This window comes from Gobio gobio (genome assembly GCF_949357685.1).
Source record: "Gobio gobio genome assembly, chromosome: 1".
NCBI classification, from domain to species: Eukaryota; Metazoa; Chordata; class Actinopteri; order Cypriniformes; family Gobionidae; genus Gobio; species Gobio gobio.
In genome coordinates this window covers 59,422,735-59,442,570 of record NC_137097.1, presented here as the reverse complement: position 1 = coordinate 59,442,570, position 19,836 = coordinate 59,422,735, and the positions used below count along the sequence as shown (strand labels likewise).

Here is a 19,836-nt window from a genome sequence, read left to right as displayed (position 1 = left end):
GTGTTCTCAAATGAGCTTATTTGCTTTTTCAGAGGCGCCCTATTTCACTGCTGAGCCCAGGAGGAAGATGATGGGAGAGGTGGAGAAAAGTGTGGATATCCAGTGCCAAGCTCGAGGTGAGTGCTTTACGGGGGTCTGGATTGATTCGAGGTTTAAAAGTATACTCTCCAATATGCTTTACACACAATGGACATACAATACACTTCAGCCCCACTCTGATCCATGCGCTTTATCGAGCACTCTGAGCTTTTGTAGTCAGTAATCTTAGTTACATAAAGACATTTATAGCAATTTTTGCATTGCATTCTTTGCGCGGCCACCCGCCATCATGAATGAACTTCCAGGAGCGCCGCGCGGGTCTATTAACCAACCCCAAAGGCTGCGCCCTGCCCTGTTGGGGGGTGATTTATGAAATCTGTACATTTAGAGGATGTCAGCATCCCTTCTTTGAAGACAAATGGCAGCCTTTCGGACGAGTGGCGAAGAGTTTACGATTAGCTGTGAGATATGAGGTGTTGATGGGACGGGACTTAAACCATTATCATTATAGCGTGGGAAAATGGCCAATGAAATGGTATTGGTTTTCTGCCAGAAATATTCTCTAGCTTTCTAATAGTGCCGAAATGGAAAGTCGGCCCAACTCTTATAACCGTACTTATGATATTTGTCCGTTGAGGTTCAGTTTCGGCTCAGCTGCAATTTCAGCGAGGGGTAAAAATGATCCCTCAGCATCAGATGGGCTGTGAGAAATAAAAACAAGCGAGTCACCCCGCCGTATCCTCAAGAGCAGAAAGTGGAATCAATTCATTACCTCTCTTATGTGCTGCTTCTGGGACCGTTCTCGCTTTTTTATGTGGCTGGATTGAAAGGAATCCTTTTGTTTTGAGAAGTTATATCTCTCCAGAGCAGAATCAGAAGACTCTACAGCTCGAAAGGATCAAGGAAAAGACTATAACACATGCCCAGAGCCCCTCGTTCTTTTGATACGTCTTGGAAAATTTGCACGGCAAAGTCTGCGGTTGTTTGGTGCCGACTGGAGCTTGATACAGCCGTTAACCACAGGCGAAGAGTGCTAAATGAGTTTGAATAATACAATCTGGTGGCCTTCTCTTGATACAGACGAGAGCCACAACGAGTGATGATTTTCTCTGTTAGCTCTTCTTTCAGCCGTTACTTAAATCATTCCCCCCGAGAGTGCACTTTTCCAAGCTGCTGGAATATTCTTAGAAGTGCCCTAGCCGAATCGGTTTGCAGGCTTAAGGCCTTAGATCATCTAATTTCCACTTGACACTTCATCTTTTTTTATATCCTACAAAGGGAGCATCCAGCATTTTCAAAATTAGACCTTTGGGTGTGTATAATAAAGAGTGTATGTCTGTGTTTCTTCATACTGCACAGGCCTTCACTTCCAAAGGGAAGAATGGGGAGAAACATAGTGTGATTTCAAGTTAGCAAAATTGGATTCCCTGAAACTGGAAAGTTTATTGAATATAATGCCGCCTCAGACAATATACCTACAGTACTAGGTGGTTTTAGTTTGAAAAATTAGCTTAGTTTTAGTTTAGTTTAGTTTCAATGACAGCAGCACTCAAGCTGCATGAACTCCTCCACAAGTTTGTGTAAATCTGATGATCATGTTCTCCAGCACGATTTGTGATGATCCAAAGAGCATCTTGAGCTTGAATCAGTCACATGATCGATAACACCAATTTATTAAAATAGTGGCCTAGAAATAGTGCAGAATGTTAATTATTTCATATTTCATATTTTAAATATGTCAAATGTCTGTCTGTCTGTCTATCATATATTTATTATCTCCTTGGCAGTATGTTATCTATCTATCTATCTATCTATCTATCTATCTATCTATCTATCTATCTATCTATCTATCTATCTATCTATCTATCTATCTATCTATCTATCTATCTATCTATCTATCTATCTATCTATCTATCTATCTATCTATCTATCTATCTATCTATCTATCTATATATATATCTCTAATATATATATATATCTATCTATCTATATATATATCTATCTATATTTATCTATCTATCTGTCTATCTATCTATCTGTCTATCTATCTGTCTATCTATCTATCTATCTATCTATCTATCTATCTATCTATCTATCTATCTATCTATCTATCTATCTATCTATCTATCTATCTATCTATCTATCTATCTATCTATCTATCTATCTATCTATCTATCTATCTATCTATCTATATATCCATCCATCCATCCATCCATCCATCCATCCATCCATCCATCCATCCATCCATCCATCCATCCATCCATCCATCCATCCATCCATCCATCCATCCATCCATCCATCCATCCATCCATCCATCTATCCATCTATCCATCTATCTATCTATCTATCTATCTATCTATCTATCTATCTATCTATCTATCTATCTATCTATCTATCTATCTATCTATCTATCTATCTATCTATCTATCTATCTATCTATCTGTCTGTCTATCTGTCTATATATCTGTCTGTCTGTCTGTCTGTCTGTCTGTCTGTCTATCTATATATATTGGCTTATGCATATTTATATTTTATGAGTAAATGATTTGATATATGTATTATCTGCTTGGCAGTCTGTTATCTATCTGTCTGTCTGTCTGTCTGTCTGTCTGTCTGTCTTTCTATATATATTGGCTCATGCATATTTACATTTTATTACAGTTTTTTTTATTCGCTTTGGTACTATTTTCACAAGTAAGGTGTACATTTTCAAAACTCATCGTACAAAAATCCAAACTGATCACACTTGTAACACAACAAGTCATTCTTTCAAAATCTGATGTAATGCTTTCATTCACTTGCACATATTTTCAGTCCACATAATCACTGTTTCAAACACAAGATTATTGTAATATGTAATGAGAACATTTGGTTTAATCACCAAAACACAACAGTGTGATCTTCTTTCAATTTAGTACTTTAAACAATCAGTTCATCCAACAGCAAACAATGCAAGATACATGTTTCAAATCTCCCTCGTTGCTGAATTATCTACAGTATCTACAGTAACACAGGCTACATATTCCTCATTAGAAAATACACTTGCATTACCTAACTTATGTAATTGAATCCAATGATGTTTGTAATAGTATTCAGTGTGTTATCAAAAAGGTGTGATAAAGTTATGACACAGCCATGAGGTTCTGTGCTATAACAGAGTTTGCTGCCCATACATGTTCTCACATACATGTTCTCACTGTACCATATGACTGAATCTACTGTAGTTGAGCTTTATAAGGGTGAGTTACAGTAATGTGGCAATCTCTACCATGGTAATCTGTTTACAGTATCACATGGCATACATACTGTAATGTAAAATTCTATATTTGATACCATCTGTCTCCCTTCTTCTGATTTCTGATCAATCTGATGTTACACCGTCATTGACTATTTCCACTCCCTTATACTCTATTCTGCTCTATTCACAAATTGAAAATATTTCTGTCCCACTCTCCATAGACATTATGATTTTTATACTGTTCGAAATCTATATTCTTTCCCCTTACACTACACATCAAAGAAACATTTCTGCATTTTCACATTTTCAAAAAAACTCATTCTCTATGATTTATAAGCTTGACCAAAAAATGTGCCTGCAAGGAAAAGGATTTAGGATATTGCTGTCTTTTTGTCCCCATAATGTAGAGTTTACCAGACCACAAACACACACCCTATAATCTAAGGTAAATCGCAGAAAATTTAAAAATAATTCATTTCATATGGTTATCCATTTTGGAAATTGCAAACAAAGTAGAAACTATGTTTATATAATCAATATATATAGAAATCTATTGGTGTACCAAATGATTCATTGATTAACCATTAAGATCAGTTGGATTAAATAAAAGACAAATGTATTAAACTGAACGAGAAGAGATGCAAATCAAAAGTTTGATAGTAAGAGCTTTATGAAAGGCAGTTACTGTGAATGAAACATTTATAAAGATGAAACACTTATTTTGTGTAGTGAAAAGGATACTTTGTGGTTTTGTGTATTGTACTAACACAATTGAAAATATGCTGAAATGTTTGAAAAAAGTGCACTTTTGATGATCTGTTGTGATGTTAGCATTATGAGTTTCGAAAATGTACACCTTGCTTGTGAAAATAGTACCAAAGCGAATAAAAAAAACTGTAGTAAATTATTTTATATATTTATTATCTGCTTGGCAGTCTGTTATCTATCTATCTATCTATCTATCTATCTATCTATCTATCTATCTATCTATCTATCTATCTATCTATCTATCTATCTATCTATCTATCTATCTATCTATCTATCTATCTATCTATCTATCTATCTATCTATCTATCTATCTAGCTATCTAGCTATCTATCTATATTTGTCTGTCTGTCTGTCTGTCTATCTATATATATTGGCTCATGCATATTTACATTTTATGAGTAAATGTAAAAAAAAAAAAAAAAAAACTTTCTATATACTGTAGTTTTTTTTAAAGCTTTTTAAATTTTTAATAAGTTTTTTTCTATAAAATATTTAATTTCCAGGTTACATTTATAATTTAATTTCAACCTTCTGAACCCAACTGTTCAATCATGTTGTGTTTTTAACTCACAGGGGTGCCCATGCCCAAGCTGGAGTGGTATAAAGATGCTGTGCCCCTCAGTAAACTCAACAACCCTCGCTACAAGGTCATCTCCAGCATGGGCCTTCAGGTCAGGAAGGTACATCCCAGTGATGCCGGAATCTTCCAGTGCTTTGCCAGGAACTCGGCCGGAGAAGCTCAGGTCCACACTTATCTGGACGTCACGAGTGAGTCTGACCCCAAGGCCGGGCAGGGGGGCGTCATGCATTCTTTATCACACGTTTTCCAGACTCACTGTTATTAATTATTGAAACACAAACAATCAAGACGTTGCCAAGGGTATTAGATGGGCCCAGCTGCAAAGTGCACCTTCTCTCAGCCGTTGTACAGCAGTCCCCCCCCCGTGACAGATGTGTTGTTCCTAATCTATGGACATGTGATTCTCACTTCTTTCCATAAGAGATGCAACAGCTCCCTGTGGAGAGGCCTGTCTGGAGTTGATTACATCGTAGTGTTTGTCAGGGCACTGCCCTGATCTGTACATGAGGACATTAAGACCCCCTCAGAGGAGCACGCTCATCACACTGATAATTACCACTGCCCCGACTGCACATATTTACTGCAAGTAGATTGCCTTAATGATTTTAACTTCTAGCCGCTTTTTTTTTTCACAATGTCCTTATAATGTTCAGGGTCATGTAGAAAAATAAAAATCCATTTTTGGAGTATAAAACTTCAGAGTAAAAATAAACAAATGTTTTAAAAATGTTGAATAAGGAGCCTTTAATAAAGATATTCATTTCAGCCATAAAAAAGTTTTTAATAAGTAAGTAAGTAAGTAAAAAAAATCTGCTCTGAATAGCTGATATCTTCTTTCAAATTGATTGTGCATATCTAGACTCGCTCATTGACCGGCGATTCATTCAAAGCTGTTAGTTCTTCTGCAAGCTTTATTATTCCAATATAGATCTGTTTCATGCGAAAGAGATCAAGGACAAGTACAGTGGATGAATGTTAGTGTGGTCCATAATCACTTACCGGGTCTTTATCTCCCCTGAGAGATGGGGTCGTTGTACAAAACATCGGAGCATAATGAGCATGTTGATTTTCAGTGACATCCTACCTCTGAAGTGTGGAACGTTGTGTGTACAGTTCAAGTGCTCTAGCAAAGGTAGCGATGATATACCTTTAGAATACATGAATTCACGAGTTCACACTTACATATAATTTGTAGAGAGTTAATTGAATTGCGTATTTGGCGTGCTGTCCGGGGGGGAGGGCTTCGAGCTCGGACTTCGGCCCGAACCCAGAGTACCCCCCGTATGTAAGTGGTTTAGAACTAAAAGATAGGGCAAGATGTGGAGAAGGGGTGGTGGAGGGATGCTGAAAAACTGTCAACAAAATGGAGGTAGGACGGCTGCGTATATATACCTCTTTGTTGATTAGCTGAGTACTCTCCACCTGTGTCAATTATCTGACATGTTCCTCCCGAACCTCGTTTAGTGAAACAGCATTTTGAGAGATAATGAGGTTTATTTTACATATGCGAGTAATGCGAAAGTACAGAGTAGGATGGGTCCTAAATAAATCAAGACAAGGAACAATAATGGGTTATTTTGGGCTGTTGTTAAATTCTAGTGGGAGGTTGTCAAACTCTCTTTCATGTTTTGCCTATATTTACTGTGTCCATTATTTAATTTGCAGCATTACAACTTAACTGATGTGTGCCACAGGTGTGTTCACTGTATATGTATATGCAAGTGACTCATTCAATTACGATGTTGTCCTGCTGATGAAAGCTTAAAAACAACTCCCCAAACTCACACTATAGGTTGAGATGGAAAGAGATTGACAGATCTGAGCAGACCGTGTGTAGATGGTGCTCAGGGGGCTCAATATTTACACTTTTGGTGGCGATAAACCCATAAATGGTAAATAAACTGGGTTAAGAGAATGTATTTTAACATTAAAAAAATCTTACATACTTTTAAATGGTACATAATGTAATTATGTGACTACTATGAAAAATTCATTTAGATCACAAAACAACTTTGTATAATATTATTGGCTTAAACAATAAAAGTATAAACTACAACAGTCTATATTATTTGTTGCAACAATGTGTATCTCTATTGGTTATATAAATATTGATCAGTCTATAAAAAAGTTACTAGATTGTGATCAGTGTTGCCAAGTCTGAGGTTTTCCTGTGGAATTGGGCTACTTTTAAGTTGTTGCCGCGGGCAAATTATGTGGAGAATTCGGCCGTCCGGTGGAGAAAATCGCATTAGGCTATTTGTTGGCTGCTTTTGTTGCACAGACCTGGCAACCCTGATTGTGATGCTGTTACTGTGTTAAAAAAAATTGACAATTTAAAGCATAATATAAGATTTTGGTTATACTGCCATGCCCTACCATGGCATCAGTATTCATGTGATAAAAACAATAATGTAAAGCAATTGGAAACCATGCTGTAATGTGTTTTATATTCCTGTCTCTACTGTTCCAAATGAATATGGCACGTATTCAACAATGCATCCAAACAGCGATAATTTGCTCTCAAACAGCAAAATGCTTTACTTTTCCAAATGGAAATACCTTTTCATTTACACATCTCTGCTTATTAAAAATGACCTTGCAACTCCACATTGCCACATTGGGCACCCAATCAGAACAGTATAATTAGATTCATGCCAGTTATTTACTGTCTCCGGTTTGAAACACAAATTTACAGACATGTCCTGGATCGCAATAAAAAGCATCAGTAGTGTTTTGATGGACATAACATTTGTTTTACTACAATTTACTGGCTGTTGTTTGGCCTTTTGTAATAATTTGTGCCTTCCTCTGGGGGTGTGTGGGTGGACTGCATTAAGCGTGAATTAAGTGTTATTGAACGGATGTGGCGTTTTCTCGTCCTGATTAAAAATGTGACTGTGTGTTCTGCAGGTATGGCTCCGGCCTTCATCGCGGCGCCGGTCGACATTACTGTCACAGACGGAGCGGTGGCTGCCTTCACCTGTCAGGTATCTGGGGCCCCGAAAGCAGCCATTATCTGGAAGAGAGGTAATGTTAGTGCAAAGTGAAGTTTGATTTGAGCATTTAACATTTGAATTCAATAATGAATGAGGCTTAAATCACATCTGAGCTGAGCTCTGTTCCAAACCTGGGGAGTTGCCTTCCTGCCTACTGTCTACAGTGGAGTATATTAAAGGAACACGCCGACTTTTTTTGGACTTTATTTTATTCACCATATCCCCCAGAGTTAGATAAGTCCATACATACCATTCTCATCTCCGTGCGTGCCATAACTCTGTCTGACACACCCACCGCTAGCCTAGCTTAGCACAAAGACTGGAAGTAAATGGCTCCAGCTAGCCTACTGCTCAATAAGTGACAAAATAACTCCAACATTTTCCAATTTACATGTTGTGATGTGTATAGCTACATCGTGTACTAAGACCGACGGAAAATGAAAGTTGCGATTTTCTAGACAGATATGGTAAGGTACTATACTCTCAATTCCTGCGTAGCTGAAAATAGTCCCCAGCATGCTCTCTGTGCAAGCAGGTTTTGTTGACGGAAGTTAGCCTATTTTCAGGCGCTGCGTAATATCATTGCGCCGCTGCACTCATGGTATGGCAGCAAAGTTCCGTGATTATTACGCAGAAATGAGAGTATAGTTCCTAGCCATATCAGTCTAGAAAATCACAACTTTTTATTTTCCGTCAGTCTTAGTACACAATGTAACTATACACATCACAACATGTAAATTGGAAAATGGTGGTGTTATTTTGTCACTTATTGAGCTGTAGGCTAGCTGGAGCCATTTACCAGTCTTTGTGCTAAGCTAGGCTAGCGGTGGGTGCGTCAGACAGAGTTATGGCACGCACGGAGATGAGAATGGTATGTATGGGCTTATCTAACTCTGGGGGATATGGTAAAAAGCTAAAGTCCCAAAACGTCGACATGTTCCTTTAACCATTCAGTCTTGAATCCAAACAATTTAGAACCATCTAGACAGGCAGAAACCTTGTACGCAGCCTTTGTACAACTCGCAATTGATTTCACTAGAGTTTGATGTAACATAAAACTACATTGCACCCACAAAAATTTGGTTAAAAAATGCGTTAAAGTATTCTTTATCAAAACATTGTAGTAATGAAATATAGGTTTGTCTATAACAACACTGTCTTGGATTATTATATATATATTTTTTTTCACAATGCATTCTGGGTTTGCCATCTCCAAGAATATTGGTCAAATTGAGGTTTTTAGGAGGCAGCATAATTAAATTGCACACTTTTTGGAACGGCCTTCACATTGATACCACCTATTCTGCCTTAAAATGTTGTCTTCGTACTGTAGGCAACTAGCAACGAGCATCAATGTCAGTATTAACATGGGTGCATCTTATCCCTGCTGTTTTGTCATGTTTACTAGTGCTATATTTTACTTATTACAGCCAGATTCTCGCTGGCATTCTCGCTGCTTTGTTACTGCGGCAGAGCCATCAATTGATGTATGAGGTTGTGTGTTTTGTGCTTCTCAGGAAGCCATTAAGATGTCTTTGTTGCAGCCGATTGGCTACACAAAAGATAATTTCATGCAAGAGTAACAAAAAAAACTTCCATTAAATTCTACAACTGTTTTGGCTATATTCATGAAGTCGTTTCCACAGCATTCCCAATTATGAAGCGGCATATATAATAGCAGCCCCTAACAAGGTAGAGAGCTCTGCAGGCGGTTTTTCCTCTTGGAAAACTTTAAGCTTGTAATAAAATCATCCCGAGCTCCAACGCCATGCATAGTGATGCTCTATTAATTCCTTATATGGAAGCAGAAGTGAGATATTGAGCTAACTGGTTTGTTTATGTGTGTATGCACAACAGATACTCAGATCCTTGCCAGCGGTTCCATGCAGATTCCACGTTTCACCCTGCTGGAGTCCGGCGGTCTGCAGGTTCAACCGGTGGTGCTGCAGGACACGGGCACGTACACCTGCTACGCTGCTAATTCAGAGGGAGCGATCAACGCCAGCGCCTCCCTCACCGTATGGAGTAAGAAAAACACACAGTATCCATTCGCTAACAACTTTCAGAATTGGCATTTTTACTGACTTCAGAGAGGAAAGATGTTGAAAGATGTCGTCACTATGGAAGCCCGTTTCTGGCACAGAATAAAACATAAAAAATATTTTTTTAAAAGGTAATTGCGAATATTTTTTTTATTTATTTTTTTAATCTCACAGTTCTGACTTTATTACTTGCACATCAGAGTTTATATCTTGGAAATTTTGAGTGTAGTCGAAAAATATAGAATGAATGTAAATGAGTGTGGCAGTGAGTCAAACCAATCACTAGACTCCCGATGGCCCAATCCTGGCCTGGACCTGCCTAATTTTGTGAAGGAAAGGGTCTGACTGTCATTAATGAAATTAACTGATTTTGTGAATTAATATGAATACAAAATGGAATGTATCAAAACATTTCTTGAACAAAATATGAATTTTGTGATAGAGACAGATCCAATTAGGTGCCTCTTAAAAGATATATAAACTAACAATTCTTTGCAAGAATTGCATGGCCAAATTGCAAAAAACATAAAGTCAGAATTTTGAAAAGTTGCAATTACCTTTTTTATTTTCTATTCCATGATGGAAACGAGCTTCCATGTATTACTGACACACACAAAAAAGAGTCCTAGTTTAATGCATTTTTAAAATTTGAATTTAATTTTGACTAAAATATATAAGCACATTTGTTAGACTGAAATAATTTTTTTGCACAGACTTACACATCCAGATAAGTGGACTTTAGCACAGTTTCGACCAGCATCTATTCAAGTTAGTTGAAGGGCCCACTTTATATTAGGTGGCCTTAACTACTATGTACTAACATTTTAATTAATAATTAGATACAATGCACTTATTGAGTTTTTTTTGCACTTATCGCTGTTTTTACATTGTACTTACATTTAAAAAAATACCTGCATATAATTACGTCTGTAATTAATTTCTGTAGTTACATTTGTAATTACACAGTTGACACTTCCCTTACACCTAACCCTACCCTTAAACTTATCCATACCACCACACCTGTCCATACCACAGCAAAGGTGTTTTGCAATACAATTTGAACACAGTAAGTACATTGTACTTATTTTTTGATGTAAGTACATAGTAGTTAAGGCCACCTAATATAAAGTGGAGTCGTTGAAGTTGAGTAATGGTGATGTGCTACATTAAAATATTCTATAATTCATGTGTTATGTATACTTGGAAAGACTGTAGCTCGACTATAAAGGCCTGTTGACATCAACACAAATGTTTTGGCACAAATAATATGGTCCAATTTTCGCATGCAAAATCGTCTGTTCAGACTAGTGCGTAACAATGGCTGAATGAAAATGCAGTTTCACCTCTGACAGTAAATGGTGCTTATAGAAAAGCAGAAATACTTTGTATATTATATAGTAAGGAAGTATTCAACTTTGGTCACAGTAGTAGTTTTATGTTACGACAGCGGCTCTGGGCATATGAACAAAAATAGAACATTTTTGTTGTGCAGTGCGCTGGAATAGGGATTAGAACCCCATCATTTTGTTATTTATTTATCTGTAAATCTTTTTTTCCATTTTTTTTATCTAGATGCATTAATTACTGTTGAATTAGTAATCATTTCAAACATATAATTATTTTATTTCAGATGGACAGTTTACAGTTTTAATTTGTTTCAGCAAAGAACCACCATTTTTTCAGTGGAAATGAGCGGTTCTGGATAGGGCAAAACTCACATCATACTTCCTTCCTATAATAATACATTAATTCAATAAGCATGTCTTCGAAAAATAAAGTCAGAGTAGAGCATGATAAACTGTTCCATGAAAAGCAGCTTTTCAGCGCAGCTTTGGAAGGTAATAACTACAGCATCCAGACTTGTTATTTCACACTGATCAGAGCATGTAAAGTCCTGGCTTTGTCTCGGCCATTGACGTGTGAAGAAGCTGTGATACAATGAAGCGTAGCCGTTTGGTTCTCTTGGAAACATTAAACTCTTGCTGAATAAACGGTGTTGTTTTCTCCAAGGTCGCACATCCATATCCAGCCCTCCCATGGACAGACGTGTCATCAAGGGGACCACAGCCATTTTGGAGTGTGGCGCCACCCACGACCCGCGCGTGGCAGTGAGGTGGGTGATGACAAACGAGCCGCGCTGCTTCCTCTTCTCATCTGGACATCAGAGCCCAGGGCTCCACACTCAGTTTTATTGTAATGTTAATTCAAAGTGTCAGCCCACAGGCCTTGAAGTTGATTCAAAGCGCGATCCGTAGTGTTGTACAGTTAATTCAGTGCTAATATGCTGGATATCAGTGTAATGAGCCAGAGCTGTTTCCTGTGCTCCCCCTGTGTCAGTTTGACTGTGATAGAGTTCTCTTCCGCTCCCCGTCTCCTTCACTTGGCAGGTACGTGTGGAAAAAGGATGAGGAGTTAGTGAGCCAGACCAGAGGGGGGCGTATCAGCCTGCAGGAGGGCTCCTTGCACATCAGTCAAACCTGGTCTGGGGATATCGGGGACTATACATGTGACGTCATCTCTCAGGCTGGCAATGACACCAAGGCGGCCCGTCTGGAGGTCATGTGAGTGACTTAGCTTCCCTTCATATCTGAGCATTAGGCTGACTAATGCGCTGTGCTGATGGATGTGTGTCACCTTCCAGGTGTGCATAGCGCATCATTTTTCACCAGCTGGCTTTGAAGTGTGAGGACGTAACTGAAGAGTGAAATATATGCTGTCTCTCAAAAACCTCTAACCCTAAGTATTCAACTTTGTCATGATACTCATCCCACACCGTTTCTGCTACAGACACGAATGATACCTCAAATCATGAGGCTTGTTGAGGAGAGGAAAATTCATCTTTTCCATCACAGGAATAAATAAGTTCAATATTTTTTTATAAAATAACTAAAGCCGTGGTGAGCATATGAAACTTCTTCCAAAAACATTTAAAAGAAAATTTTACCTGCTCTAAACAGATGATCTGAATTGGTTATTCAAACTTTTCGATGCCACAGACCTCCCAAATATGATGAACTTGTTGTGAGAGATCCCTTATTACATATAAAGGCAGCTATAGGTATATATTCACATATTAAACCCATTTATACTGTGAGAAAATAAAACATTATAAATATGTGTACCTACCATTAGAGTTAGATGCACACACATAAAGAGGAGCATAAAACTCTGGCTGTCAATATAAAATAATAAAATAAAATAATGAACAATCTCGTGTGACTTTTCTATGTAATCGGATATATGATTTTCACGTGGTTGACAATTGAACAGAAAAAAAAGGCCCATTCACACAACGGACAATCACTTTAACAATAAAGTTTAAATAATCATTCTAATTCTGTGTGAATATGAAGTACACACCACAACTATGATGATAACGACACAGAGGAACGATATTGTTGGATGAACTATGAAAACATTGACAGACAATCAGAATCTTACTAGCTGCCCGATATGTCTGCCACTTTAAATGCTCTTGGATTCTGATTGGATTAAAAAAAAAAAAGTATGTCTGAAAGGGATTCCATCAATATTGTTTCTCTGTGCCGTTATCGATATAGTTGTGATGCGGACTTCACTATTAAAAACGATTATTAAAGGGATCATGAACTGGCTTTTTTAATTTTTTTATACTGTTGTCTGAAGTCAACTTATGACGTTTGTGTGGTTTTTACATTCAAAAACATCATAATGAATAAGTAATAGGCTATTTTCTGCCTTGGTTTTGAGGCTCGCTGAGAAACACTCGGATTTGATGGGCGGGAGGAACTGAAGACAGCTAGGATTGGATAATATTTGCATATTTAATGAGTTTCAGCTCCCGTCTGTCCCAGGAATCGTCTGGGGGAAATGCTCAGAGAACTCGCAAAATATCAAACAAACACTAAATCACACACACACACTCACTCGCGCGGACACACACATAACGTTACAAGTCTCTCGTGTGACTGGATAGACATGTAGGCCTACACATAACCAATACACAATCGTACACATATCAAACAATCTGTAACAAGGCAATACTATCACGTATTAAAAAGCATGTTTTACACACATAAGTGTGCTGCACCATTCCTGTCGGGTCCAATATAGATGGAACAGCATTGTGTTTCAATCTCAATATGTCTGCAAATCCAGTGTCAACCTGTGCCTTGTTTTCAAACGATTCCGCGGTGAAATGAAGCGAACACACGTACACCGTCTTCCCCAGGTGAGCTGGAACTTCATTAAAAATAAAGTTCAACCAGATATTCCTAATATTAGGATCCGAAGGAAGCTTATGCAGCGACTGTGTTCTTCCACAACCAGGATTAGTGCAATATCGTGATATCCTCGGCATGTTTATTGCTGCTGGCTAGTGCAATCCGACCAGCTCTATGAGTCGGTGGGCGGGGCTACTGAATTACACGTGCTTATTATTCTGTAGAGGCGGTGTTTCATCGTGCGATGACGTAAGGATGAAGCACACGATCAGTTTCTGGGCCTGGTGTCTATAAAAGCTTTTCTTTGACTAACAAGGAAGTTTTCAGCTCTGAAACTTACAGGATATTCTTATATTACCATGACTTCTTATATATCAAAAGCTCAAGGGAAAGTTGATTTCTCAATTCATCACCCCTTTAAAACTTTATAGTTATTTTTTAGAACTCGTCTGTAGGATTTTGTCAGATATATTGTTCATCAGGTTAAAATCATATGCAGAACATTATCATCTATTGGTGTGGATGATAATGCCAAGTAAGGTCTGGTATAAAGGTGCGGCTGATAGGTCCTTAACTCATTTGGTAGCGAATTGGGATCACATCGTCATCTACATAGCGCAGCTTATTGTTTGCTGTCCCCTCAAACAGTGCCCTATTTAAAGGTCCCATGGCATGAAATTTTCATTTTATGAGGTTTTTCAACATTAATATGAGTTCCCCTAGCCTGAATATTGTCCCCAAGTGGATAGAAATGTTGATCGGTGTAAACCCGAGTTCTGGCTGTCTTTCTCTGCCTTTCAAAAAATGACAGGCCAGACTAGTCAATCCTGAAGTCTCCTGGTTTGACGTCCAAGCAGGAACGGTTACCTCCCTTTCCTCCGCCCAGAGAATCTGGCACGCCCATGCAAACGCTCAAGAGATCATTACTTGTGAACGAGTGAACGCTGGCAGTTTCTCAGTGTTTGGATGTACAAATGAAAACAGAAGTCTTTTTTCAGTTCCTTCTGATCTGTGATCAGTGATTTCTGATGTGTAGCTAATTATTTATTATTTGTGCACACGCTGCCGCTTCTCTCTCTCCAGACAGAACGGTGTTTTCTATCTTGTGAGTCAGTGTTTTTGTACGTCCTCGTCGCGTCTATCGGTTCTAAAATGTGCATACAGTCATGAGTTTCTGCTCAACATCGGCAGAGAAAAACATCTTTAGAGATAAACCTCACACACGCCGAAGCTCGGGCTGCACTGGCCGGTGGCCTTCAACATCCCCGACCCCCAGTACTGCATCTGGCCCACAGCGGAGGCACCAAACGCGGCGTGAGATTAAGCAGACGGGGGGGTAAGTGTGAGCATATCCGGGCTAGCCAGCCTAGCCCCACAATAAACTGGATTACATTCGATTACTGCTGTTGTGTATTTGTTTGCGCTGTGTACTCAACGCGCGTCACTGACGCTTTTATTTTATTTTAAAAATAATGCTATTATCAACACTTTTAACTCGTTCATCTCGACAGCTGTAATGGTACTTTGCATGTGTTACAAAGTTGGTAATAATGATGAAGACGGACTCGGTGTGACTGGGACTCGTGTTTATTCAGAACTCTCAGATACAAACACAATAAACTCGCGCTTACTGACAGCGCTCTCATAACTCAGTAGTTACAATAAATAACTTTGTTAGCAATCGCTGAGCTCTATCTCTGGTACGTTAGTGATGTCCGGTTCGCGAACGATCTTTCTTTTGAACCAGTTCTTTTTAGTGAACCGAATCAGTTCACCAAATCGGACTGAATCGTTCTAAACGGTTCGCGTCTCCAGTCAGCGCTGATCCATAATTTACTAAAGTTACTAACTTTCTGACATGAGTGACAGTCCCTCCGACTAGAAATAGACTAATAACCTGAAGTATATGCTGTAACTACAACAGTTCAGACATGCTGAGAACTGATGTGAAGTGAACTCAGGTCCATCCGTCTCTCTGGCAGCAGCTCGTGCCTGTTCGTGCCTCGTAGACCTCATTAAACCACGCCCCTCCGCTCATTTAAAATGCAAAGATGTCAGCCAATCACAACAGTGGGCGTTTTTACTGAAGTCTCACAGCAGACACGCCTCTTGAAGCAGGGCATTCAGCCACAGGGCAAACAGCAGTATAGAAAAAATGCCTTTTATTTCTAAATTATGACATTTTATGATGTAAAAGTCATACTAACAATATAAGTACACCTCAGGAAACATTATAAAATAATAGAAAAATGCCATGCCATGGGACCTTTAAGTGTACAGGGGGCGATTTCGGACACAGCCTACAAGTCACTTAGAACGCCTTAGAAACTGCATAGCAATGCCCTGGTAACCAACAACAACATCTTAGCATTGTTGCTATGAGTTTTGCATGGACAAGCACCATTTACATTTGTGTAAATGTAGTGTAATGTGCTGCCATGTTGATTTGTCAGTGCGATAAAGTTAGAAAAAAAATCTCCCATTAACACTGTACTTTTATTGTTTCTTTAGCTTTCTTCTGCATTCTGTTTGCTCACCTACTGCAGCAATTGCATGCAATACTTAAGTGGATTGCAACTCTCAGCAGGAGTATGTAGACTGACCTTTCCTCAGTAACCTTTTTCAATGTAACCTTTCAAACTGGATTCCAACTGCTTGTACTCTATTTTCATATTCATCAACAGTCTGCTAATAGTAACTTTTAATACCCTTTTGATTTGTTCAAAGAAGTTTTTTTGTCTGTTCTTTGCCTTTATACCTGAAGTACTGTATCTAGTTTGCTAGAATTTATGAGTGCTTTTCTAACTCTCTATCCAGAAAAAAAAAAAAAAAAAAAACGTCCTGGTCGTCTCCTAAAAAGCTTTTGACCTTTTGACCAGTCTCTGAGTGGGTAGATTTCTTCATCCCGGCTATTTGAAACTCATCTCTGATCCGTGTCTGCCAGTCGAATCCTTAAACCCAAAATAAAAGCTAAATCTTGGCAGCGTAAACATTTTAACACCTAAAGCCTTTGCTTATGACTCTGTACCACAATATGATGAGGGAATAAAATCCCCTCAGAAGCTCTCCAGAAATAAACCGCTGGAAGACTGCAGTAACCAGCGGGTGTGTGTACTTTATGCAGATTTCATGAGGCTAATGTTGTGTGGAACTAAGACTCATTATCTGTTTGTGGGTTTTCTGGCTCCTCATTAAACTGGAGAAGATGCTGTGGTGGTATCAGATGGTTGTGTGGAATCAGGCATGTTGTCAGGAGGACTTTCCCCAGTGACTGAAGTCACCCATCCGTTCTTTTTCCACCTTCAGCAATCACAGCCCACGCCAAATAAACACTGATGATCCAATAATCTGAACAATAGCATTAATACTATTTCTAAGGTCGATTTTTTTTTCTCTGTTTACTATATTACTTTTTATAGTGTTGACATTGTGTTCTAATACTTTATGTAATGGATAATATCTAAACATCCTTAAGTAAGTAATAATTGACAACAGGCCTTTGAATTATTAGAAAATAATCAGTGTGCATTATTTTCTATTAATTAAACGGAACAGAGTCGATTATTCCGCTTATACTACAGTTACCACACCTCAAGACGTGCTCAGATGTTGTATTTCAAGACATTTGTCAGTTTTTTGCCCTTAAAATGCTCATGTGCAGGACTAATTTCTCATCTCACGCCTCCGTTGCTAATTCCAAAATGTCATTTTAGAGCTAGTAATTGAGGCTTCAGCCTCTCTCAGAGAGAGCGATTTGTTGTTTTTATCCTATTGTTTACTATATTTATTTGCTTGATCAGGTTTTGGTTCTTTTGCTGTTGTAGGTTGTAAAGACCTTTTGAAATAACTGAAATCATTTGGCAAAGTGATATGGACATGTAATGCGGTGAAGACCTGCCTGGAACTACTTTAGCCGTGTGTTTCTCTGAAAAGAATTGCACACCTTAGAACGTTTGTCAACCAATCCGATTCAAGCATTCAAAAGGCCTATAGTATAATACAAGATCAATTTACTTGTGAAGCAATATTACTAAGTCCCTTACTAAGTTCAGACTGCAGGTAAATGTGGCCAAATATGATTTTTTTTTTTTGCTCACATGTGACTCAGATCTGTTTTTCGCATGACAGCGTGAAGAGCAATAACAACATGGAATATTTTGCAATGCGAACCTCTCTGAAGTCAAATTAAATTCATGCGACTTTTACGTCACTCTCTAGAGCAACATTCGTCACAATTCTGCACTCATGGGAGTCGCTTCAAAGATTTTATATACCCGAAATTATTAAGGCATTTGGGTAGTCAGTGGAATAGTAATGTGTCAGAACTCATATGTATTACAGTTACAGCTCTATATACAAGGAAAAGGGCTTGTATCATATATGTTTAAAAACTCTACCCTCTTTTTTTGCATTTTTCTCTGTTTCTTATATTACCTGCAGTGCGCATAAATTCGCTGGCTTCGGCGGCAGATCACACTATAAATAAACGCATTATCGCTTACGTAATGTCCTCCATGCCTACTTCCGTATGCTGTATGACGTCTGTTTAGTCCAATCTATTCACACTGGAATCTGATATTGGCCACATTTAAAACAACAATGTGAACAGCTATACAAAAAAATCGGATCTTGGCAATAAATCAGAACTGAGCACTAAGGCTCGCAGTGTGAACGTAGCCAATCACATTTTGCAATTTACTATCATACTGTAACATCATGTGAATCATTTGCAGTTCTTTCACACCTCTGGAATCATCACAGTCTTCCTTCTTAGAGAAAAAAAAATGCTAAAAGTGATGAAATCTTAAGATTTGCTGGTTCTCTCCATGGGTTTAATTTAGAGGAGAAAACAAACTTTCCAAGCGCAACTGTTGGTGCTCTGTGGCTGGTCTCAGTAGGATGCCTATGAAATGATTAATAAAGTAATCAATAAAAAAAAAGAAAAGAAAATCAAGACAAACGCAAATGAATTCCCGCCTCTGACTGACTGTGAGATTCAGGCTGAATGTAGAATCAATCTTTTTGAACATGAAGGAGATGGCAGTAGGAGTAAAGATGTGGGAAGATCTGAAAAGGGGGCTGAGGGGCCCTACTGGGTTGGGCAGTCCCAAAGATAAAATCATTAACAGACCCAACCCACAACGAACGCCTGGTAGCATTCGCGTAATACTCTGTGTTTGATATCCATCTGCTTTTTAATAAACTAGAAATCTAGTTACTAGTGTTGCAGCATTCAAATTTGATCGTTTATGGCAGTTCTTAAAAAAAATACTCAATGTAGTCACCTAGAAATCACTTCACTTTCTGTATAGAGCTGTAGCAATGTGCAAATGCTAGCTTTGTTTATGCAGCGCCTGAGTGAGAATTGTGAAACAGCCCTTATTTGGAGTATTTGCTGTTCTCTGTCCTCTTAGAGAGCTGCCACACTCTCCTCGAAACCTGCAAGCCAGCCTGAATGCCAATGACAGCCGGAGTGTGGACCTGTCCTGGATGAGACCCTTTGATGGAAACAGCCCCCTACTGCATTATGTGGTTGAGCTCTCAGAGAACAGTAAGATACATGCAGACACACTCACACACACTTCCTTCATCCATCATTGCACCTAGTCGGGGTCAAATACGGTTTCATCCACACGTCACTTCACTCACTTATTAGTAATGTATATCAAACCAATTGCAACTTATTGTTAAGAAATATATGAAAACATTTGACAGGTTTGTTAGATTTTACATTTTGAACAAATTTGTTTAGTTGTCAGATGTTAGTGGTACACTCTACACTCTGCTAGGACACCTACGTCAACTCGAGGAGAACTGAGGTTGAATTGGGAATGGCATCCTAGCAGTGTCCACCCTTTTTTTCAGCATCCTTGTATTTTTCCCACAGGGATTTTTAAAAATTCTTCATTAAAGAGTTATAAGCCTTGAACCAAGCCAACCAACTATGATGTGAAATCACAACATTGCAAAC

The 19,836-nt window shown here is 38.5% G+C and overlaps 1 protein-coding gene across 9 annotated transcripts in view; it reads left to right on the top strand.

Annotated features, from left to right (window-relative positions):
- Positions 1-19,836, top strand: part of sdk1a (sidekick cell adhesion molecule 1a) — a 405,563-nt gene that overhangs the window by 286,198 nt on the left and 99,529 nt on the right. For all 9 annotated transcript variants that reach the window (XM_079824232.1, XM_079824230.1, XM_079824228.1 and 6 more), the window contains 7 exons: positions 33-116; positions 4,619-4,813; positions 7,536-7,652; positions 9,479-9,646; positions 11,674-11,776; positions 12,051-12,224; positions 19,280-19,416. In XM_079824232.1, the coding sequence (XP_079680358.1) occupies positions 33-116; positions 4,619-4,813; positions 7,536-7,652; positions 9,479-9,646; positions 11,674-11,776; positions 12,051-12,224; positions 19,280-19,416 (978 nt within the window). The remainder of the gene's footprint in view (positions 1-32; positions 117-4,618; positions 4,814-7,535; positions 7,653-9,478; positions 9,647-11,673; positions 11,777-12,050; positions 12,225-19,279; positions 19,417-19,836) is intronic.